Source organism: Serinus canaria, chromosome 9 (assembly GCF_022539315.1).
Source record: "Serinus canaria isolate serCan28SL12 chromosome 9, serCan2020, whole genome shotgun sequence".
In the NCBI taxonomy this organism is placed as follows: domain Eukaryota; kingdom Metazoa; phylum Chordata; class Aves; order Passeriformes; family Fringillidae; genus Serinus; species Serinus canaria.
Window position 1 is genome coordinate 22,261,312 of NC_066323.1, and position 24,683 is coordinate 22,285,994.

The 24,683-nt window shown below is 43.9% G+C and overlaps 1 protein-coding gene across 1 annotated transcript; it reads right to left on the reverse strand.

The window, feature by feature from the left end:
• Positions 1–1,299: 1,299 nt before the first annotated feature.
• PLEKHB2 (pleckstrin homology domain containing B2) lies at positions 1,300–15,382 on the reverse strand. The gene is given in 9 exon segments (XM_050978077.1): positions 1,300–3,835; positions 5,829–5,943; positions 7,052–7,141; positions 9,292–9,331; positions 10,235–10,337; positions 11,307–11,405; positions 11,408–11,458; positions 12,069–12,116; positions 15,282–15,382. Coding segments are annotated over 8 exon segments (672 nt in total). The 5' UTR covers positions 12,106–12,116; positions 15,282–15,382; the 3' UTR covers positions 1,300–3,698.
• Positions 15,383–24,683: the final 9,301 nt, after the last annotated feature.

The window sequence follows — 24,683 nt, forward strand, 5'->3', positions numbered from 1 at the left end:
TGCACAGCTGGTTCCATCACCTACTGAATCTTCACTGAAGAACAAAGTAAGCCAGGGTTGGATGACATGCAGGGTAGCTCCATCTGGACACTGCTCAGAATGTGCTTCAGCACTGGGGGAGGTGCTGGCAGTCTGCTGGCAGTCAGTGCAGTTGTTCTGTACAGAAACTCTGCCCACCCCCTCCTCCCTAGTCCATAAGCCTTTACCTACTCACTGGAAGAGACTGGCTCTCCCTCAAATTCATGCACAAGGAGCCAACAGCTGTGTTTTCACAGGGATCTAAGAATAACCCTGGTTGACCTCTTTAATGTGGTCAGACTTTTCAGAGAGCTGAGCACTCCCACCCCGCTCTCAGAAAGCCTGGCTCTGTCCAGCTGTCCATAACTGCGAGCCCAAAAGTAACAAGTCCCAAATGAATATCTGGATTTGTGACCTCCTCAATTCTGAACAGAGTGGCACTGCTGTACGACAATTTATCCTTCCCTGACAGTGTACACTGCACAAAAACAGTGCTACTGTGGTACCTGTGAACCTCCCAGAGCTTTAGGGGGCTAAAGCTTCAGTATTGGACCCAAAGCAGGAACGTGTGCTTGAGTTCTATGCAAATATAAGTGGAATTACAGTCATGAATAGCACCGTTCAGAAACAATCATTTCAATCTGCTTGGAAAATTATCTTGCCACCTGCTGCCTCTTCCCATCACTGTGGTATCAGTGCTCTGCAGAACCTGGCATGGCTGTCCCTCCAAGCCCCAGATCCCATCTCCTTCAGCACCCCACCAACTGCAGATCCATGAAGTGCAGAGAAAGGCTACTGAGTCATGACTGTGCATCCAGCCAGAGATTCCTGTGCATCTGACCAAAGCTCTGCTCTGTTCTGAGCAACAGGAGACACAGGCATGTCTTCAGGAAGCAAGTCTGAGCTTCAACAACCAGGGACTTCAGGTGGCCATCTCCATGCTGCTGCTTTGTGCACCAGGATGTTGCCACTTCTGTCTCTGCAGTGCGATCAGAAATGCTACAAGCACCTGCAGGGAGATAACTGTGCTCTTGATTTCAGGCTCTAGCACAAGTTTGTACACTTGCTTTCTGGGTTCTAAATGCCTGTGCTTCTGAGACAGAAAATAGTTTATGATTTTTGTACAAAAGCAGCCTATTGTTTCCAAGCTAAAACTAAAATCTTTGGCTTCAATTTCAAGTGTGTTTTTCCATTGAGAAGTGTGAGGTTATCTTCTAAATGGAGAATTACTTCAATTTGAACTTTTAAAAAGAGAATTTCTTTTGAATTTCAACCCAGGAATGTTTTGCAATCAACAATCTTTATTTTATATACTTCACTTGAAAAAACTAAGGACCTAGACAGAGTTATCTCCTGAAAACACAAAAGACATGTTCCCCTGCTATGACTAACAGTTATTCTGAAAAAAAAAAGCCCAAACCAAAACAAAAACCCAGCTGATTCACTTTTTGTTATCCTTTCCCAATCATTAGGAAATTTAAAAAAATCACATGATGCCCAGTGGATTTATTCTCCCCTACTCCTTAAAAGTTAAGAATCACAGAGGAAGAGATGCAGGCATTTTGCAGAACTCACTATTGCAAAGCACAAACCAGATAGCAGCACAGACCTGTAATCAAATTCACCTCTTAAAGGGCTTTTTAAAAGGGCAGACATGTTTGTGCACTTACATTCCATCCCTTTCTGACCTCAAGGTCTCTAAGAGAGCTTCAGTAGTGTACTGCAATTTCTTTTGGTTTGGATTAGCAACAGAAAACTTTCATTTTAGTCCTATTTTGCACTTCCAGAACGTCCTTTCAGTACATCTGACTGGCTGAACACGTGCAGCTTTGTTAACCTGTGAAAGGACATGCTTGCACACTGGTGTACAGCTCAGAGCCAGCCTCCTGAAAGCAGTTTACCCTCCCTGGATTAGGCCACTCTTAGTAAAGCAGCCACAATGACCTCTGTCTGTTTACTTCCAGTGATTCCACTTGCTTGAGTTAGTCCTAAGGCTCATGAGAGCCTAGTGCTTCCCCTGGCTGCTACCCAAACTCTTGTCCAGGACTTCTGTTGCTTAAATAAGTAGGACAGAGCCAAGAGAATTTTAGGATGAAATGGAGAAGATTGGTACTTCAGCTAAATTTATATAGGTGCAAGTTCTCATCTATTTTCATCTTTCCTGACATGAAACCCTGTGAACCATAAGGAAATTAACCTTCTTCTAAATGGAAGCATAAGACTTAACATTAAGTCTTATGCTTAATGTTAAGCATAACAGTAACAGTAACAGTATGGGAATACAGGAAGCTAAGAGTGGAAGTATAAAAATAAGTCCTCTTACTATAAGAACTCAGCTTAGGCACCCTGCCTCATTTACCTGAACAAGAAAGCCTGTGCATTTCTTCAGAGCTTTCTTTCTCTGCCAAGCACAGCTCAGCATGGATTAGAACAGGCCATGTAACACACAAAACAGCTGCACTCCAGGGGACAGCACACTGTGTAGAGAAACCACACATACAAGCAAAGCCAGACAGATTCCTTGGAGTGTTTTTCTCAACAAGTCATGGAGGGAAGAGAAGACCTGCTGAATGTGAGGTGAAAATGTACAAACAACAAACCCAGGCTCAGCTGTGCTCAAAATTAGTTGCAAATAAGGAACCTGGTTCAGCAAACCATGGTGGCTAAGAGGCAGACATCTTATCCTAGCCCTGATAGGATCAGCAAGGCAGCTGATATCAAAGTGCCTGTGTGCAGGGTCTACTTCTGTTGCTTGTCTCTCCCCTCCTGTTCCCGCTGCAGAGGGGCTGGCAGGCCCAACAGACAAGGGCTGTTCAAGCTCCTTCTCCTCCTGCAGCCTCTGCAGAGCCATGGCAGTAAGGAGCAGGGACAATGGCTGGTTCCTAACAATGCAGCTGCTGCAGTGTCTGAGGCTGCTGCTCTGCAGACACCTGCAAAGCTAAAGATCCAGTACTTCATCTGACCATGACCACAGAAGAGGTATCCAGGATAAAGAGGGAGCCAGAACAATAAAAACTGCTCTTCCTTGCCACTAGTCATTCACATTTCTAGGAGAATAAAATAATTGAGGAGTGCTGCTGCTTCCTAGTGGTTTGCTCATACATTCTCAGAGACAACTTCACCTGGATGGTGTGAGAAGCAGGTACAGGGCTGCACCTAAGAAAACACACGACCATCTGCAGGCAAGTCTGAAAACAAAAAAAACCCTCAAGCATGGCAGACTGTCTAATGCCAAAGAATCTCTGCTGAGCTTTCTGTTTTTCCAGGGAATGTTTAAAAGCCAGTAGTATATGTACACTAATGCAGGACTCCTGTTAACCTCTTATTTGAACTAGATCTTAGACTCCTCTCCAAAAAAAAAACCAACCTTTTTTCCTGTAGTGTTTAGTAACAGTCTGTTCATAAAGCAGGTGACTGCTACCATGTGACACTGGTGCTCACACTGATCCTTGTAATTCTGTATATCAGACCAGAATTCAAGAACAGCACATGCCATTTCCAACCACTTAACTAAATGGTGCCTCTAAACTCTCCTTAAGACAGTTAAGAACCAGTTATTAAGATGTCACTACTGAAAAATAACTATTGCATTTTTCAAAGTTTAACAGTAAACAACATTGCCAATATATTATTGCACACAATAAAGGGGTTTGGAACTACAGAGATAAGGAAAGGGTAATCTAGAAGACCCAAAAGAGTGATCCCAGAGCCATTCCAGTTGCTGCTCCAGCCAGCATGCCCAGTGCAAGGTCTCCATCGCTGTCACGGTAACGCTCTCGGATGATGACGTGGTTTGCAGGGGGCTGCCCATAAGGTCCTAGGAAATAAGAGGGTGTTGGGAGGAGGGCAAAAGAAATGTATATCCTAATACCATACACTGCAATTTCAAAACAGGCTGTTCTTTCACCTTCTTCCTTCAAATGAATACTAATATTTTGTCAGCTGCTCAGGTAGAATACATTTCTGCTTTGGATTCAGCCTCCACATTAATGAAATCCAAGGGCAATCCTAGCAACACTTCTAGCCCTGTAACAGCTTAATATCTGTGAGGAAAACTCATCACAAATGTAAAGGTGAACATTGTTCTGCAAACAATTGTATTCACTTTGTGGATTTAATGTAAGAAATGGGTCAAAAAATTGATTCAGCCTTGAAGTTAAGGCAAATGGTTTAGTTCTTCCCCCTTACCTCCTCCCCCTGAAAAAATCTTTGGCAGGTCTCAAGCCAGTCATTTGTCTGAAACTGTGCATCAGTTATTTACATGTACTGCCTGCTGCAATTCAGCCTTCACATTTTGGATTGATCTGTGGGGTGGTGACAGCTGCTCCATTTCTGTTCAGATGAAGATTGGCCAGTAGTAAGAAATTAACCTTGGACTCAAGAAGCCACCAACTGCCCCCTGCTCTGTAACAGACTTGTAACAGCTTCACCTGTCATGTTTTCTGATTCAGCTCCTACTGCAAAGCAAACATAACAGTACTCATTTCCCTTCCAGACATTTCAGGGAGAGTAAACATCCTTGAAAATCTCACAATGGTGTTTTGTAACAGATTCTTAAGTAATCCAACTAAATACAACGACGAAAGGCTGTCACTGACTGAACAATGAATGACTCTCTCCCTTGAGCAGGACTATGTCACTGCAGAGGAGCAGCAGAGCTGAAGGTACAGGGGTTAAGTGAGGGGCTGTAGTGAATCTGATCCCTAAGGTTTAGTTGCAGTGACTCTGGTGAAGGAAAACATTGAGCCTTGGTTACTATGCCCAACCAGTAACCAGTATCTTAACACACTTGCAAACTGCTCAGGGGAATTTGATGCTGCATTGTAATCATATGGTTTTGGCCTGCTGGAAGTTTTTAAAAACAGTTCCTGGGTTTTTAAAAAGCTACCGCTTTTCAGAACCAACACAACACACGTTCTTCTCTGTTTGAATATATATCATTGGTATCTTAGGATTTCAGTAACTCATATGAAGAAAACTTTAAAAGCTTTAAAGGCTGATGTACCTCCCTTATAAAAAATGGAAAAGGCAAGTGAAATAACCTGAAAAATGTCAAATTGAAAACAAAATATCCCTCAAAAATGAAATAAATTCTCAGTAGAGATTCTTGTTTGCAGAGTCCAATCATAAACAGTTAGTTTTCTCATTTTTCTTACCATACAACTCTAAAGCCCCAGTTCTGTAGGACTGGGGCTCTGTGCAAAACTAAATTAAATGAAGGTGACTATGATTAAAAACACACCCTACAATTTTACTCTTTGTTTCCTGTTTTTGAGATTTAAAGCTATACAAATCTGAACAGAGCAACTGGAGATTTCATGTGGCTGAAATGCTGCAATTACTGCAATTCCAGCACATGGGGAAGGAACCAGCTACAACCTTGTTCTGGGAGTGGATTTACCTTTGAAACTTGTATTTAAATAATTAAACTAGGTTTAAGAGCAGCAGATGAATGAGAAACTCCATCAGTACCCAATATGAAGTACTGAATCACAAAATCACATCTTCTTCTGGCTCTTGTACCTTTCCTTAGGAAACATGCTGTAGTTAGAGTTCTGTATGCTTCAAAAGGAGTTTATAAAGCAATGTAACTATACTGAGATCACATTGGGAATGTTAAATCCTTTAATAGCAATTTCACTGCAGTCCCTTTGTTGTGAAAGTGTGAGTGGACTGGGTTCCAGCTCCAGGTCAGGTTTCTTTCTCTGTGTGCAGGAGTGGTGGCTGGTAAAGGATGGTGATTAATAGAGCTGAAGCCAGAAAGATTGACTCAAATAGCTTCTGTGGGAAGGTGAGGATGTGCTGATTACCTTGGTATGGATACTGATAGGGCACAGCATAAGCTTGTCCATTGGAGGCATAGAAGATCTGAGGGCCCACCGGGGGGTACACACCATTGTACTGATCATAGCCATAGCCATAAACCTGGGGAAATTAAAAAGGGCTGTTACACAGGTACACTCTGCTGTGGATCCAGTCAAGCACGCTGTTCAGTTTGCCTTCATTTCTTTCACTAAAGTATCCAGGATGTCCTGCTACAGTCAGTCTACTCCCTGGAATGGACTCAGAACAGCTCCTTGGAAAAAAAAAAAAAAAGCTCAGCAGCATTTGCTCTCTTCCTTTCCTCGATAGGCAATGGCAGAGGCACGGCCTGGATCATCAGGCAGGGGCACAGCAGCCCTGCCAGCTTCTCTTCTCTGCCCCCATGCCAACAACAGCTCTCTGGGGAGCTCAGAAGTGCCAGGAAGGCAGCAGCCAATCCCAAAATACTCCAGCCAGCCCTCCAAGAGGGTACACTGCAAGCAAATGTCAGATTAAAGACAAATGCTCTAGAGCTGTATGCTTTAGAAGAATTTTTTTCTCCAAAAGAGGAGGCTGCACAGAGGAAGATTCCAGCACCACAACTCATTCTTAACAAGAGTGAGAGGCTGGAGCAGATAGTGCAACAAGCAATAGTGCTCCAAACTCACATATTACTGCACATCACTAAGCACATCCAGAATTCCCCAGCATATCCTGGTTTGGTCCCAAAGCTGCTCCTTCACTGCAAAAGAACTGTGTATCCAGGAACTAGAGTTATTGTGTTGCTGTGACATCTTAGTACAACAAAATCCTTATGTGTTAAAAGTGGCATCTCCAGTCACTACAGCCCATTTCTAAAACTCCTGATCTTACACCTTTCCAGTGCTTGCACAACATCAAAGTATAGTTACACCTCCTTATGTTAGAAGCTGCACGACCACTATACTTGAAGATCAGCCAAATAAATTCTGCCCTGTCTCTTAGAAGCTTTATTTTTCAAGTTCACTGAGCAGCCACCCCTTTACACACCTTCCAAGGAAATGCGCCTCATCCTTTTCAAAGGAAATCCATCTCAAATAAGAGCAGCAATAGGCTGATAGTGCCTTACTCTCTGCTGTTGTAAAAGCCTTAAAGCTGGGTGTAAGAGTACAATGCAGCACTTTGTGAGTGCTTGAAGGAGGCTGCTCCTGCTGCCTCGCTCATGTTGATGCTTCCTGACTGCAACTCTTACCTCAGGTGATGGTGTGGCATAAGCTGTGTAGGGAGGAGGGGCTGAGGAAATGGCTGTCTCATCATACATCACATCAGATCCCACATAGCCCTAAACACCAAGGAGAGAGTGCAGTTATCACCTGCTCCTACAGACAGACAGTTAGAGCAGTCTAAGGATTAAAGCTTAATGACCCCAAAGAGAAAGTAACCTTTAGCCACACTGTGTGTTAAGAAAGCAGTGAGTTCCTTGTGAAGGCTGCAGAAAGAAAGTACCTGGAGACTAAACCTGGGAGAATACAAATTCCTGATCAGCCACAGAAAGGAGCCATCAATTTTTTCCCAGTGTGTGTGCCACAGACAGGGAAATGTGTACATGCAAGCACCTTGGCTACTCCCACCAGGCCAGAGCCTCAGATTTAGAAATTACCCTCCTGTTCATTTTTTGTCTTCAGACAAAGAAATCTTCACAACTAAGCAGGCTGCTTCCTGGCACCCTAGAGTTACTGTATCACCAAGTGGTGACTTGGTATCACCAAGTTCTGCAGAAGCAGGTAAAGGAAACAAACACAGTAGCCAAAAGTGGTACCTGAGGCAGAGGTGGTAACACTTGAGTCCATTTAGAATAAGTTCTCAAAGACAATTAAGATTTCTTACACTACCTTTGTATTCTTGCCCCTAATTTCCAAAATATACAGTGATGCTCTTATTCCCATTTCCAAGGCAAAAGCCAGCTCCCATTCTTTAATTCACAAGGGAACTTTTTAGTAAATCAACAGCAAATGTTGTATTATCTCTTGGACTGATGAAATCATGGCATTTGAGGACATATGGTTATATCACAAGTCATACTCATGGTGAAGATTCTAAGGACTGCTTTGAAGCACCATTAAAATACTGTATGAAGTGGTATTTCCATCACCTGAGAAATCTGCTCAGATCTTAGCAGTAAATGTGTTCTGCTCTAACACAGGGATCTCTGTACAAGCCATGCACAAGCCTGTAAACACCTGTAAATGATACAGTTCTCAAAGCTAAGGTGATCACCCTGCTGTTCCAGGGAAATTAGGAGGCACTGCTGGATGCTTGGAATTTTTGAAAAGTGTGTCATGCACCTACAGACTCCAACCCCCTTCCCCAGTTAGTCCAAGTCTTCATTGGCCCTTAATAGCTTTGGATGATGTTAATTTATGTACCTACTTGTGTAGAGGGCTACCTGCTCTACTTTGAGTAGCCTTGGGGTCTGCCTTGCTGACCAAGGTCAGCACTGCCACGTTCTGAGCCATCTATCAAGGCTGGCAGCAGTGTCAGAGGCATGAAAACAGCAGTTCCCATTTTCTGAAACCACAAGCCACCATCTCACACACAGGTGAGATAAATCCCTAACACTAGAGCAGACAGACCATGAGTGTTGTGTCCTCTGCATGAGAACAAATCCCTCACTTCTTTAATCCTTCATTAAAGGCCACAGGCAGTGTAGCATGGCTGAAGTCAGAGGCAGTCATGTCTGGGGTAGTTTTGCCATGACAAGTGTTTGCTTTGGGTACCTACAAATCTAAGTTAGAGCATCTGACAGATGCCTCAGTACAGTGGCAATGTTAATGTGACCCATCAGAAACTGAGATAAGCTTCTACAAAACACAGCATTTCCCCTGGGCTGGTTAAGCCTAGTCATCCAGGGAAAGCTAGTGCTGCAGAGTGCTCTGGAAGGCAGTCTAAAGGAAAAAAAAATTGCAGAAAATGCTGAGGTAATACACTCCTCCTCAGCATGCCTGCACTCCCCTCCAAGCATCTCACTCTTCCCCATGTCTCTGCCAAGAGGCATCCCACAGTGGCATGGATCTACATTAACAAACAGCTGCTGTGTAGTAAGCTTCCTTTTTAGCACTGCACCCACCTGGGAGGCAACAAACACCAGGAGTGAAAAGTTCATTTCTGCTGGTTGCAGAAAATTTGCTTGTTGCCCACAGCCTCAGTGCCCACAGACCAGCTTTCCAAACATTCACTTCCACCCAGAGGAATCATTCCTTAAAATAATTATTTTCCACACAGCATGTATGTGCCTGGGTTTGGCTGCTAGGATGTGTTTGTGATCCATAAAATCATTCTTCTCCCCACCCACAAGCTTTACTATCATGCTCATGACCCTGTTTTTCTCTAGCAGAGAAGGATGGAAGATGATTTCAGAACTCAACTGCTGGACCACACAGAACACTGATGTGCTGCTTCTCTATCACTATAAAGTCTAGGTAGGACACTCACTGTGTTTGTTCTGGCATCCTGGAGAGCAATTTTCCATGCCCTGCAAAAAAAAAAAAAAACAAAAACAATGGTTATTGGAACACTGATAAAAATTAATGCCACCTTTTTCTTTCAGGTCAATGAAACAAACAAGGTTAGCAACTAGAGGTACTGCAGGAACAGAGTTTTAGGTACTGCATGTGTCAAAACCTAATGAGACACTCAAATGCACAAAAGTGTTACACCAAGACTAAGAAAAAATTACTTTCTTTGCAGAGCTGAGAAAGAACGAGGAGGAACAAGAGGAAGAATGGATGCAGTTTTGGAGGTCCTTGCTGCAAGCACAAGAGGTAGGAAATATGCAGTCCTGCTTAGGATGAGGTATTGGGAAGGGATGCACCCCAGCAGAACAGCTCATCTGTGCTGATTAGAGCAGGGGCCTTGCTGCTGCTGCTGCTGTTCCCAGGAGGCAGGAACACCTCACCCAGCTCCTGCCCTGCCACAGGGTTGGGAGCATGCTCCATGGAACACACTTCATGACAAACAGTGCTTACAGGAGTTATCCAATTCTACACAGCCCAGAGAGTTCACAATAGTGGAATATTCCTCCTATTGCTACTGGGATGTCCTTGGGCGAATGCCACATCATGTGCTCTTGAAGAATGGCAAAAGTTAAAAAAAACCTGTTTAACAAGCCTTGCATTGATCATATTAATCAGATTCTTCTACTCCTCCTCACCCTTCAGTGTTTCAGTGACTTAACTTGCAGTTAGTTTCCATGAGCTAGACAACTTCTAGGAGAGATACTGGAGGTTTTTGTCACTGAAAACCTGCTTTTATTTACTTGAAAACTTTCTTAAAACATTTCTCTGAAAGTTAGAAGGAAGAAAAAGAACTAGGGAGGGAGATAAAGAAGGATAAAAGAGGGAGAAGCAGCAAAACCATTATTCTCTGGCTGTCTTACAGGCAGTCATCTGCACTCTCTGCACAGAGGTTGACTGTCTTCCCATCACGGCAAACAATCTGCAGTAAACAGTCTCTCTGCTTCCCCTCTGGAGGCTGGAAATCTGAGTGAGAAAAACAGGCATGAGTTATGAGTACAAACAGCACTACATGAGCACATGTACAAGAAGGGAGTCAGTTTAAGCAAGTCTGGACAAAATAAAGCAGGGCCAGTTGTAGCTGCCTTCCATGTCATCAGAAAGGAGCCCCAGAAGGAAATAATCTCTTCTTACTCCTCAGAGTGTCCTGAAAGTAAGCAGCTCTGAACACCTTCCCTACGAAATGCAAGTGTCTCACACCAGAACCAATCCATACTTAGCAATGGTACTGTCCAGCACTTGTGTCCTTCCCTTGTGTCAGCACCAAATGGAGCACTAACAAATGCTAGAAGTGAACTTAGCAAAAACATCTGCTGAGGTTTCCCATTTCCAGCCCTGCCGCTCCATCCAGCCAGCACTGTGGTTACACCAGGAGAGCTCTGTATCAGACACACAGCCCTGCTGAGCTTTCCCATTTCCAGCCCTGCCTCTCCATCCTGGTTACACCAGGAGAGCTCTGTATCAGACACACAGCCCTGCTGAGCTTTCCCATTTCCAGCCCTGCCTCTCCATCCTGGTTACACCAGGAGAGCTCTGTATCAGACACACAGCCCTGCTGAGCTTTCCCATTTCTAGCCCTGCCTCTCTATCCAACCAGCACTGTGGTCACACCAGTAACTGTATCAGACACACAGTCCTGCTGGGAACATCCCATCCTCCTGCATTCATGGTACACTGTCCTCACTGAGTTTTAACAGGAAGCATCAAACCCTAACCTAACCTACCACACGGTGATACCACACCCTGGGTATCTCCAAAGCAACTGAGGAGTTGGTGGGGTTGAGTTTTTTGGAAGGTGAGGGATTGAAGACCAGTAAAGCTGCACACACTTTGGACACCTTTACATCTGCAGTAGTGCTGTGTGTGGTATGCTGGGCAGGCACTGAAGTTGGAAAGAATCTCTGGACACACAAATCCTGAAGGTTTCATGATTACCTCGACATTCGTTCCCCACTCTGAGGTTGATGCAGTGGATTTTCATGTGGATTTTATCTTCTAGATCACGCCGACTTTGATCATCATAGAATATTAAGGGCCATCAGACCACAGATCAAACCAGTTCTTCTTCCAACGCCGTAAAATTGTACCTTAAAAATTACACAGTCACTTTTGAGGGCACATATCAGGAAATATTTCTGTCCAAAGTTAATAAAAAATAAACCAAGAAATCCATCCCCAAACAAAATTCCAAAGTGCCAAGCAAAATCCTGTATTACAACATCCCCATTTGGGAACATTCGAGAATTTGGTGCCATATTTCATCTAGAATTTAAAGCAAAACTGGTTTTATTTTAAGTGCATGACCTGACACTTGCGTTCTAACTTGCTACAGGAACAAGCAGAGGGCATGATTAATTGAAAGACACTAAGATGAGGTGTCAGGTAAAGTTTTCAAATCCCCACTTACACAGCACAAATTAGAGAGCAGCATCTGAAGCTGAATGCCAGTCAGACACCTCAGATATTTTTATATCCTGTTTCCCACTAGAGCACTCAAAGGTCACATGGGAATGCCATCATGACACGTCATAATGTGACATGTCCTTAAAGTAAAAAGGAAAAAACCCAACAAAAACAACCCACAGAACTACTTGTTTTAAGAAAACCTGGGAATTACTCCAACATCAGCTGCTGGGATGTTTTCTGAAGAAATCCCAGTGAACAGGGAGAGAAGGAAGAGAAAGACCCGTGACTTACTTTGCCGGAGCAGCCATCCGCTCTTCACAAATGCCATTGCTGCTTAATCTAGTGGGCAGAAGAGGAAGGGGGAGGGGGGAGAAAAGCAGTTTTCAGTATTTCACAATAACACATTAGAAAGAGGCATCTCAATACCATATATTAGAGCTGCAGTACCCAGCTCACGTGGCAGAGACGCAGCAGATCCCAGGTGAAGATACTCAACTGGTGGGGCAGGACGTAACAAATGTGCTGTGATCCAGAGTGACTGTCAGAGACCACCTTGGTGTTTAACTGGCAAAAAAACCCCTACAGCTGCTGCTCTTGGAAAATGGGGAAGAGACAGACTGCAATGACTCCTTCCTGACTCACCAGCAGTTCCTTTCTGCATACGTGTACATCCTGTATTCTGCAGTCTCAAGTTACCAAGCACTTCTACCTGCCTCTCTCTCTTTTTTTTTTCCCTGTACTTCCTCTTCTGTGTTTTTCATTCACTGGCTCAAAGTCCAGTCAAAACAAAAGCTGGAACGGTTTAATCTCAAACAGGAAGGAGAAAGCTGTTTTAATGACTGGTATTTCTTTCAAATCATCACTAGCTTGCTCTAAGAATTAAAGTAAGTAAAAGATGAGCCCATAAAGTAAGATTCTCAGTTCTCATCAGCTTTTAAATGAAGCTTGAAATAGCATGGCAAGGACTCTGTGTTAAATTCAAGTCATCACACGTGACATTAAGTAGTTGGCCACTGCATTCTGGTTTATGAGGATGCTGAAAAAAGACTTCAAACATGGGATATATTGAAAAATGAGGTTTTATTTTACAGCCTAATGGTGTTCTGATTATTGTTTGAAAAGAGATTATAAAAACTCAACTATCCGGATGCAATTGAACAAGAAAAGGAAGAACAGAAGCATTTTAAGCCTCTCCTGAGAAGGCTGCTTTTCAGACATTATTTGTGGGGCCTGTAAGAGAGACAGATGTGAGAGACAATATGAGAGATAGATATTGAAACCTAACAAATAACAAATAATTCTACTTGTGGCAGCATAAAGGGGGTCCAAGAGGGAGTGAAAGATGGCACAGTAGATTTGATAAACAGAGGAACTCCTCCGACAAACTTCAGCAGAATGTGTTCAAAGCTGAAGAGAAGGGAGAAAAAGAAGAGTTTTGTAATCTTGTAAAATATGAAGTTAGTAAGCATCCATCTGTTCCCTGATCTAATGGATATTACTTGTAGCTGTGTACTCTTCAGACTACTGGGCAAATACTGTAGCACACAAGATTATAAGTATCAGGATTTCATATTTAAGGAATGCCACACCCTTCTCAGGCTTGGATATGATGGTGAGAACCACCAGCAGGTAAAGTCTGAACTCCAGGATAAACCTCTTATTCTTGACTTTTGTACCAGCTTGCTGGGAAAAAAAGATTCTGCAGAGAGCCCACTCCTGAAAGGGAGTGTCAGACTCCTGTCCTGCTTTAATTGTGGTCACCTGGTCCTGCTCTGGGGTCTGAGCATGCTCTTGTCACCCCTATACAGAGAGAGAGCTCCAGAAATAGAGGCCAATTAATTCTTCCAAAGGAACAAAGCAGTACAAAGCACCTGAGGCTCATTCTGCCACCACCCCAACACAGGCTTCTCTCCCCTTGATTCTCCTTTACAAGGAAACAGTCAACTTGTTCTTCATTTTCACAGCAATGAGTGTCTCTAATGGTGTTTCCATGTCTTCCAGTTCGCCCAATAAGGTGAAATCACTATTTCTGGAGGCTGTTTCCTAGTCTACAAGCCAAAAAAGAATTTGCATGAACTTCAGTTCTGCTGCAAGTGTTAGACCAGGCCATGGAATGTTGTTGCTACCTTTAAACCACCTCTGTTACACAACAGCATAATTAGATTTAACTTAGACACAAAAAGGGGAAGAACCAAAGGAGAAAACCTCTCTCTTGACAAATTGAGCTTTGCCTGGGATTACAGAACAGCTCACAAAGTCTCACATTCAGAATGTTTCAGAGCTGTCTAAAGCTACAACAGCAAATGGGACTCCAGCAGCTGTACAGCACCTTGCATGTAACCTCAGAGGCACCAAACAAATCAGTTCATTTATATTATAAATCAATTTCCCAGTTCAGAGTTTAAGTGTCTAAAACTTCAGTTCTGGAGAGAGAGAGCAAGGAATCACACAGAAAAATCTGTCAACACTTAAAGTAGGAGGTGCAAAAACAATTAGATATTCTTCCTTGTCCTTTTTAAGCAGAAGGGCTCATTCGAAGTCCTATACAGTATTCACAGTCCACCCACATGATGTTTAAAAGTGTGTTTGCAGAGCTTGAAGACAGCCTAGCACGATCAGCTGCATCTGAATAGTATTTGCTTGTTAAACCAGCCCAGTGCCACCGACATGAAAAATGGGATTTAACCAAAGATAAATTATTTTATAATCAATATGAATAAAAGTGTTTTGGTGACTGAAATCTAAGAATAGTAGCACTCTAAACTGAACTTGAGTAAGGAGTAGATACGGCAAAGGAGTGGGACAATTCCTTTCTGCTCCCTGGAACAGCAGTTTTCTGCATGGAATATAATGTGGAATATCCAACAGTCTGTTCCAGTCCCCTTCTTGATAAAACACACTTTAAAACAAAACAAGAGTTTCTCCCTGCAGCTTGTAATCCCTAGCTGAGCTAGCAGTGGGCCCGACCCTGCACTCGGTGTCGACGGAGAGGGCTGAGACAGCAGCGGCAGCCCCGGAGCCGGGCCGGCGGTGAGCAGCAGTGCCCGCAGACTCCCCAGGTTATGCACTCCCCGCACTTGGGCAGAGTACGGGAAGTACAATGCTCAAACGTAACCCTGCCCGGCCCCTCCCGCTCCCGACAGCGCAAGTTTTCTATTCCTGGAGCTGCCTGGCTCCGGCCCAGCTGCGCAGGCCCTTTCCCCGGGAGTTCTCCGTGTTCTCCGAGCCAGCTCCCGGCGCTCGGGGGCCGCGGCTCCGTCCCAACCCTGCCCGGCGGTGCTCGCTCCCCCCGGTACAGCCCTACGGCAGCCCCGGCCCACCGCGCCTCTGCCGCCGGGGAGCGGCCTGGGCTGCCCCGAGAGCCGCGTCTCGCCCTCCCCGCCGCCGACAGCCGGGTCCCGGCCGCGCTCGCGCCCCGCTGACCTTGGCGGGGCTGGCGATGGTCAGGCCGCCCCCCGGAGCCGGCCCCCTTGGCCCCTTCCCCCTGCCCCAGCCCGGCCGTACCTGCCGCTCCCCGCGCCCGCCGCCGGCCCCGCTCCGCCCGCGGGCAGCGCCAGCCCCGCCCTGACGTCAGCCGCGCCGCCCGGCCCGCGGCCCGCACCGAGCCCGCACCGAGCCCGCACGGAGCGCGCCCAGCCCGGCCGGGTTCGGTCCGCTGGGGAAGGCCGAGCCGGGACACTGACCCCGTCCCGTTACTGCCTTCCCACACGCACTTTGCCGGCGCTCTAAATCCATGGCCTGCCGCCCGGGCCGGCGGCTGGCACAGGGGCGGCCTCACGGCACTATGCGGTTCTTTCCACAGGCTTTTTCTTTTGTACCACAGTTTCTGATCTCACGCCACGGAACTGCAAAGAGAGCGGCGGGGGCTCTGTTCAGGCAGTAGCAGAGGCCGGGAGAGGCCGGCTGCTCTGGGACCTGTTACATAAGGCAGCAGCAGCCGCGCTCTGCCGGGGCCGTGCGGGCCCCGCAGCCCGGCCGGGCTCAGTGCTGCCCGCGCGCCGCACCCGCGGGCAGTGCACCGTGTCACCGCTAGTTAACTCCATCGTTCAAACTGCCTGTCCATTTCTAACGCAAAATGGTTACTCTGCGGGAAAAATGCCTATTTTATGATTGGCTTTTCGCGAATATTTAAATGAATGTTATATGTGTTATGTTAGGAAGTTATGCTGTATTGTTTCTCTTAAGTAGTGTGTTAAATATAGTTTTAGGTTATAACAAAATGTTAAAATAGAAGCTACTCTATGTAGGATACTTTTTTCCTAAAGAAAGGACCCCCACTGAGATAGCAGCCGCAGAACACCTGAATCTTTCTGAGAAAGAGAATTTATTGCTCCATCAGCAGGAGAAACGAACTTCTTCCTGCCTCGCTCAGCCATGAAGATGCTGTCAGGATTCAGAGGAAGAAGCTGACACTGCCCAGACACAATCCTGTGTTTGAATGGAATTTATGCATCATGTGTGAGGTGTATGAATATGCAGCAGGCTGTTGCTTTTAAGGGTTAATCCTCTATTACTGTGGGTCCTTTTTCGGGCTTATTTTGCCCAGAAAATGGTACCCAGACATCTGTAACTCTTTGTGTCTATTGTCTTATATTGTCCTAATTCAAATTGTCCAAATTATTATTACTCTAATCATATTATTATTTTTATAACCATTTTATTATCATTAAACTTTAAAAATTTTTAAAATAAGTGATTGGCGTTTTTCACACCAGCTAATTAACTCCATTGTTCAAATTGTGTTTCCATTAGTAAGGCAAAATGTATGAGATGGTTACTCTGGAAAATGAGAACAACCTCTTATGGAGATGTGATATTTCCCCTGATTGATGGGATTTCCTATTAGAACTTTTCCCAGGCTCGTTCTGGCAGCTTAGGAGGGAATACTATAGTGGATATTTGTGCCTCTGACATCCGGGAGGAATGAGGAGGACTCCATCTTATCAGAAGGCTAATTAACTATTTTATTATACTATATTTTTCTATACTATATTACACTATATTACAGAATACCACTATTATAACAACTGTAAGTAAAAAGAAAAAATCATTAATTTGTTTGCTTCAATCAATCTCTTTAAGCCTAGATAATACAGAAATAATATTCATCATCGATACAATTTGACTTAATTTGTCAACAAGCTCCTCAAAATTCCTCTTGCCCATCTATTATCTCTTCTGAGCACAAGAGCAGCTCTAACTAGAAATTACATAGAAAGCCTGTGGTCCTGTACTTCAAGGCTGTAATGTGGCCTTTGCTTTCATGTATCTCTGAAGGACCAGAAAAGTGGTGTAGGCAGAACAGCAGGGATAAAAAGGGATCAGCTATCTGTGAAAAGAGCGCATTTCAGAACCACCAGTTAGCAAGATTTGTGTAGGTCAAATTCTATTTATGTAGGGTCCTTTCTCAGAGGCTAAAACTGTCACCTTTCATTGCTGAAAAAGTATTTTCAGAAATGGAGGTATGAAGTTGGTGGTGGAAGGCAAGACAGCCTTTACACGGGAGGAGGGAGCAGTTTTCCTCTGGAATGAAAAATACTCCTGTCAAGGATTTGGGAATTCAGCAGCTCCTGCCCTGGGTGAACTGTCACGAGGGGACAGCTGCCTTTTTGGCACATGTTCAAAGCATTGCCTGTCGGGGTTCATATAAAACTTTAGTATTCATATTAGGTTTAAAACCATTTTAAACTTCCTCAGACAACTGTCAGGTGTTTCCTGGATGAATTATCTCCATGGATGCAGAGCATCAAGGCTGTGTTTTGGAGCTGCCTGGGACCATGTCCTGTCCTGTACCCACCTGGAAAGTTGAGCAGGGCTCTGAACCCAGCCACAAGAAGTGAGTGCCACACAAATCCCATCTGAGGCAGCAGGACAGAGGCACAAATCCAGGAGAGATCAGATCTTCAGTGTGCCAGCAACCCAAGCATATGCTGGAAACACATGCAAACATCTCTGAAGCTTATCATTCTGAGATCTTTTGAATTAAACATGTTGGGCTCCTCATTTGCTGAGGAAACTTTGATCAGTGAGTTTCTAATTAGCTGTGCTGCAGAGCTGAAGGCCTGAGTATTAATACCCTGAGCAAAGGAACTAGAACATTTAGGTGAATACTATTGCACCTGGGGATTTCTTTTCAAGCCATTTGCCAGTGAAGTGTGAAAGTGAAGGCTTTTGTTCAGATGTTCAGCCTGTTCATAATTGCACTGTCGGTCTGGTAACTTCCAAAGCATGATGTAAGATTCATCCCTCACTAATAATTTTGAAAAAATGTTTGGATTGTTAAAGACTTTCCAAACCCTGGCTTTTTTACTCCCATTCTTGTCCTGAGTCAAAGCAACCAGGCTGAAGTTCCACTTCCCCATCATAGTTACAACATATCAGTTAAAATTTAATTGGCAAATTAAATTTCTAAACACCTAAGAAATTGGTGTTTGGGAAAATGGATTTGGAAACATTGAGCCATATGTGACTTCTAATTCTTTGTCATAATGCAGCTGACATAATACATCTTTCAATACATGCTAAATTTTGATTGCCACCAACATAAGCATTTGAATTCTCACAGCCATTTGCGGGTCTTCAGCTGAAATCTGAATTTCAAATTTCATACTTTGATTCATAAAATATAATTAGACTCTAAACCAAGCAGAATATACATTTGCATTAAGAAAAAGCATTTCAAACAAAATACATGCCAGCATTATTATTATAATTAATGCTATTAATATTATTACAACTAACACATGCTCAATCAGGAAAAATTAATCTTTTTTTTTCAGAATCAGCTTACAAGGTAATGAAATGAAAAGTAGTAAAATCAAGAGAACTATTATTCAACTAAAGATCCCTGCTTGCAACAAAAAGATCAGGAGAGCTGCTGCTGCTGGAAAATAAGGAATTCAAAGAGCTAGGACTCCAAAAGGGTTATGTGGTTATTATTTATCAGTGATTCAAAGCTTAAATATGAAAGTTATAGGCAACCTGAAAGTAGTTAGGCATTAGGTGAGAATAGCAGAGCAGAAGATAGGTCCAGAAATAAGGCAAGCTTGATTAACTGTTTGGGAAACTGAGCCAGGTTGCAATAATTTGTACATAGCCTATAAAGCTTCCCTGATGAGGGAGAGATGGAAAAGAACATATTTCTGTTTTTCCAGAAGGCTCTAGTGCCTTAGCTGTGTGTATAATAGTCCTGAGCAGAAAGGTAAATCATAGACTTGGAAACATCTTTCTGCAGGCTGCCTTAACACCCTTCCTTGCCTCCTGGAAAAGGCTCTTGGCTTTCAGTTCCTGCTCTTTCTATGGGTAATTCTCCTGCACCCATGATTAAAATTCCCTGGCAGATTTTACCTGCAGAAAGGGCCCAGTGGGATCAGTTTGTGTGGTGCTGTACCCAGCTGAAGGGGTTCCTTGGAGGTCCTGGACAGGATGCAGAGCACAGCATTCCCTCCTGAGCACTACAGACAGGTCTCCTAGCAGGACTGTTGTCTTACACACCAGGAGCTGAAGTGAAGGCATGGATTTCTAAATTGATTTGGGTTTTGTTCTGCTCAAATTTGCAAAATATCATGTATCCATGCAGCAAAACTTGAGACAGAACTGTCAAGCACAGCATGTGTATAATGCATGTGGAATGGAGCTGTCTGGGACCATGTCCTGTCACAAATGCTGTGCTCCAGCTGAACCTGGCCAGTGCTCACACCCCAGCACCACAGACTGTGGCATGTGCCAATAATCTGGGCACTGTGAGGCCTTGGGATTTTCTATTTTTCATATATTTTTAATATATATTAAATATATTTTATTATGATTTTATTTATTATTAATTATTAGTAGTATTTATAAGTTTTATTAACATTTATTTTATTTAAATATATTTAATATATTTTCATGCATCTGTAATCCTGCAGTTCTTTAGTTTATAAAGGTGATGTGTTGACAGAACTGGGAAACAGTTTCAAAGCAACTCAAGGACTCAAATGCCTTAGGAAAATGTATTTTCTTAAAACAATCAGTGAGCTAAGGCTTGAGAAGGATTAGCTCTTGCATCCTGACAGCAGGAGTGAGAGACTTGCCCGAGGGCATGAGAAGGCTGTGGCAAAGGCAGAGGAGCCCCTTGACCTGTAACACAAACCATTGCTACTGTCCTTTGCCTCCTCCTGGCCTGCAGCTGGTGCAGCACTGCAGACACTCATTTCTGCCACCATGAGATCTCTTCAGACACTTACTACTGAGGAAACAGCACAGGGAGGTACATTCAAATCAGAGCCATCCGCAGCTTCCAGGTGGCCAGTGCAGCTCTCTGGAAGCAGTTTGCAGAGTACCCTGAGAACGGACAAACAAAAAGACCAGCCAAAAGCTGAGGAACTTTCTGGGTGAGACTCTGGCATTTCATTGTCAGCTTCCATTGTTCAGATCTGATTAAAAACAAACTGGCAGGAGAAACACCACATGCTTATCAGACATCCCTGCAGGTCACAGCACTAGAAAGCCATTTCACTGTCACTCATGTGGCCTGTTTGGCAGGAACAGAGTTTTGGAGCTCACTTTGATTTGTAGGCAGTTTTGAAAGGCATGGGATTATCAGGGATGGGTTAGATCCTTTGCAACTTGCAGACAAGTTCCTGTCTCTTTGCAACCATTCTGAAGAGGAAGAGAAGAAAAACCTAGAAAAACCAAAATATTTCTATTCCCATTAATAAGTGTGTTTGACAGCCAGCATCAGTGGGAGCATTTCCCCTGAATTATCTAAGCTTTGACTCTCACCTTTACATTGGCTGTACTACTCCATTAGCATGTGCTATATGCACAAAGAAGATCTACAGTTATAGCCAAAAGAAAGACATGGCAAGGAAAGAAGAGTTCAAAAGAATAATTACACTTCATTTTCACTGAGGGACTGAAGCACAGGGACAGTCAGAATTAGATGCAGTCACCTGGAAAATCTGTGCCACGCTGATGAAACAGATTTACACTTCCCCTTGCCAAACTGTCAAATATTTGTGTTCCCCCATCAGACTGCCACAGTCCAATGGCCACCAGCAGAGAAGCTCCCAATCTATATTTTGGTCTAGGACTATTTTTTTAACCTTATCTTCAGTTCCATGCTCCTTGTGATTTGGACTTTGGAAGGACTGTTGGAGAGGGGGCATCTGCTTTGCCTAATTTCATTCTTGAAGCTTGCTGGAACTGGTGAGTTAAAAGTCAGTTCTCTTACTCTGAAGACCTGATGCTATTTGTCTTCAAATGCATATTGAATTCCTAACTCTTAAACCATCCTGCCAAACACTGGGATCAGTAGAAATCACCATGTCTTCACAGGCTTTTGCATTAGGCCCCAGATTTTTCCCCTTCTCCTCCAGCAGTCAGACACTAAAACACTGACACAAAGTGGAAGATGAATATCCATTACCTCTTGGGAATTCGTGTGCTGAGCTACACTGCCATGTGTGGGACATGCTTGTGTTTGGTTTCTGCTTTTCCTAGGGACAGGCTCCAATTCCTGCCTCTCCCAGAAGCCTCTCCATGCCTTTTGATCAAGCAGCAGGAGCTCTGGCTAGGAGTAGAGCTGCTTGACTGATGGAATTTTATTTTACAACTGAGATCTGCTGAGGTATTCTGGTTTGTTCCAAGTGGCCATAGGAAATCCCACAGTTATTTTTCAGAACCAGGGCCCTGTAAGAGGGCCAGTGCATTGCTCATGCCCAAACCCAGGTACTCAGAATTCTTTGCTAAGAATAACTTCTGCCAAGCTGTGTATTCCCACTGAGGCCCTCTGACCACATTGCAGCATAGTGCCAGTTGTTGTTGCTGCTAAGACAAGCCAGGAGCAAATTATCTCCTGCCAGCCAAGGAAAGGGCCAGCATGGAAATGTGTCTCACAAGTGTCTCTCTTCATCTACCCCTTTTATTTAGGTCTTCTGAATGATCACTCTCATTTATTCTTGTTCTTTTTGAACCTCCACTCTGTCACTTCTGGGACTGGACATTTTCACATACACAGATATTGAAGCAAAGACCTTCTAGACCTGTGGGCTGCAAGAGTTAAAGCAGAGAATCCAACATTTAGCACCAGCATTCAGCTTGTAGAGTTGGAAGGAGATGGGCACCTGAGGAAGCAATCAGGAGAATTTACTCATCTGAGCACAACTGCAGATTGCATATCAAGCTGCAATGTTCCATACATAAATCTGACTGCATGGTAGCTCCCTTCCAGCCTGCACCTAGGTTTGCCTTTTCTAGAAAGGCACAAAGGATGGGAGTAAATGCCTAGGCTGAGCTAAGAAACATCCCTTCTCTTCCTCACCACTTACATGACAGCACAGTGTCTGGAAGTCTAAACTTTGCTAAGATTGGATTTGAATCAGAGCAGAAATGTTCTCTTTTACTTCCTAACTGTGTCAGGTCTGGAGGTGTTTGCAGGTAATTGTAAAATGAAAGCAAAATGAAAATGGTGAAGATTTCCTTTTGAAGCACATGAAGGTATTTCCCCATGTAAATGTGTCAGACCAGCATTAGAATGTAGTGAAGAATACTACAGAATGCCTGTTTCTGCAGAAGTTTGTCAATCTAGGAGGGTAATAGTCTCCATATCATATGTTCTTTGCAAATACAAAAGCTTTGGGGACAATTACTTGACAATTCCTATGTATCTTGCAGAAAGCATTCAGCAGAAAACAGTGATGGGAACAATTAAGCTGCAGGCACAGAGCCAATGTGCAACTGATTTGAACAGTGTGTGGATCAATTGCTGAAAACCTCATCTGTATAGAAAAGGCTTCTGAGCACACACTGAAAGCTCTTTGCATGGCTTGACCCATGATCTAACAACGACCAGAAATGGAAAGTTCTGCTGTTGTTTGAGTCACAGCAAGGACAGAGCTTGGGTGTGTCTGTGTGTGTGCACAGAGAGGCAGCCCTTCCTCCAGTCACTTATTGAACAGAGCTCTACAGAAAGGGTTAATGCACCCATCTCTGACACCAGCTCACCAGATAAGGTGCTGTTTATTTACTTGGAGCAGGTTAATAAGTTGGCTCCAAAGCAGAAAGCTGTGTTCCAAAACCATGCAAGCAGGAAAAGCAGATGGAGTGATTTCAGGGACTGTGGTTGCACTGTGGTTTTATTCTCAGCTGTGTCTGTATTTCAAGGTGCACTGTCTGGTTTCCAACCACCATAACATTCAGCCAACACCCATGTCTTCAAAGAAATTATTTCAGCCAAAGACATAAGAAAGAAGGGCATATTTCAAACATTCTTTGTTCAAGTCCCACTCAACTCTAAAAAAGTTACCAACCTTCAGAAAAATGTAAGAGCTGTGGGACTTGAATGTTTTCTGCTGTGTTTTGTGTGGTCCCCTACACACTGGGGTTTGGGTTCAGCCAGGCCCTACTCTAAGTCTGGCACTGAGTGTGCTTTTGGTTTCAAATCCAATAAATCCATGAAAATCGCTAATCTGGAAACATTTCATTTCTGAGTTCCTTCATGGTGTCCTTTTCTTTGCCAGCCACTGAGCCCCTGTAATGCCATAATTCCACTGCTGACAGAGCCTAAATGAAGCCAGCCAAGTTATAATGTGTAATAGGATTTCCTGGAAGCTTCCTCAGACTGTCCCTATTTGTGTAGCTGGAAGTGCAGACTTGCCAATTTCTTGGGTGCCTAAAGAAGCAGTTAGGAATGAATGGTATAAATAATCCAGGGAGGTGCATCATCCTGCTTCTTAACTTTCTGAGGCACTTTTCAAACACTTACATGGTACTAATTCATCCCATCAAACTTCAGACACTTCATTTAGGCACTGGGACAGAGTACTTTTTTAGATTCCCTCTAGAAGGCAGAAAGGCCTTCCCTGAGATTGCTTCCACCCATCTCAGCTTCAGTTCTTTAGGAGTGTCTGTCTTCTTTTCAACTTCACTTTTTAGGGGTGCCATTGAATAAACAGAAACCCTAAAGGGATCCTTCTCCTAATGTAGGTATGTGAGGAGTTTACCACTGAGCAGAAACATCCTGGACCTAGGGTTTGCCACAGTTATCTTGGAATGTTTGGAAAATGTAGCTCAAGATGATTGCTGAGCATGGAGTTCATGCAGTGCCTCTGACTCAAAGGTAGCTTTGGCTTCAGCCTGAGCTGTGCCTCCAACCCTCTCCACTGTGTCATTTCTCAAAGCTTGGCTAAAGATCTGCCTGCTCTTTCCTTGGGGGAGAGGGAAGGGTTGAGAACCATGTACAATACTCATCAGTATTGTCTTGCTTTGCAGTAGCACAGAGCTCTGCCCAATACCCTAAATAATTTTTGTCCCAGGAAAAGCAGAGGTACATTAAAAATGCTGGAAGGCTTTAATACTTGTATTACCCTTTAAGTGTACATAATTATCTTTGAGTCCCACGGGCTTTGCTTTTGCTGAGTTGAATTCTGTAGCACTTGTGCACTGTAATCATCATTCCTGGAGACTTCCATCTGAGGGCTGGCTGCTGCCATTGCCCAGCTGAGTGCCAAGTGCTTTGCATCCTCCTTCTGTTTGAACCTCTAACCTCTGCATGGCATTAATGCTCTCACCTCTGTGGCACTAATGCTTTCACCACCAGCCCTTGTGTTCTGCATTCAAGAGGCAATGATGACAGAATGAGCTGCTCAGAGGAGCCACAGCAAAGCCCTTTCCTAATGAGAAAATAGAAAGCATTCCCAACAATTTACTTAGGAACTTGTCAGTTTTCTTTTATATTTCATTTTAAGCATGTGTGGGAATAAAACACATCATCTCCACAGCTAATGCAACTGTAACAGAAATACAGCACAGACATCCCCATTAATTGCAAGTGGATTTTTTATGTTTGCCTCCATGCACTTGCTCTCATCAGAAACCTTCATTGACCTCCTGGGAGCTCTTTGGTTTCACACAAAATGGAGGCAA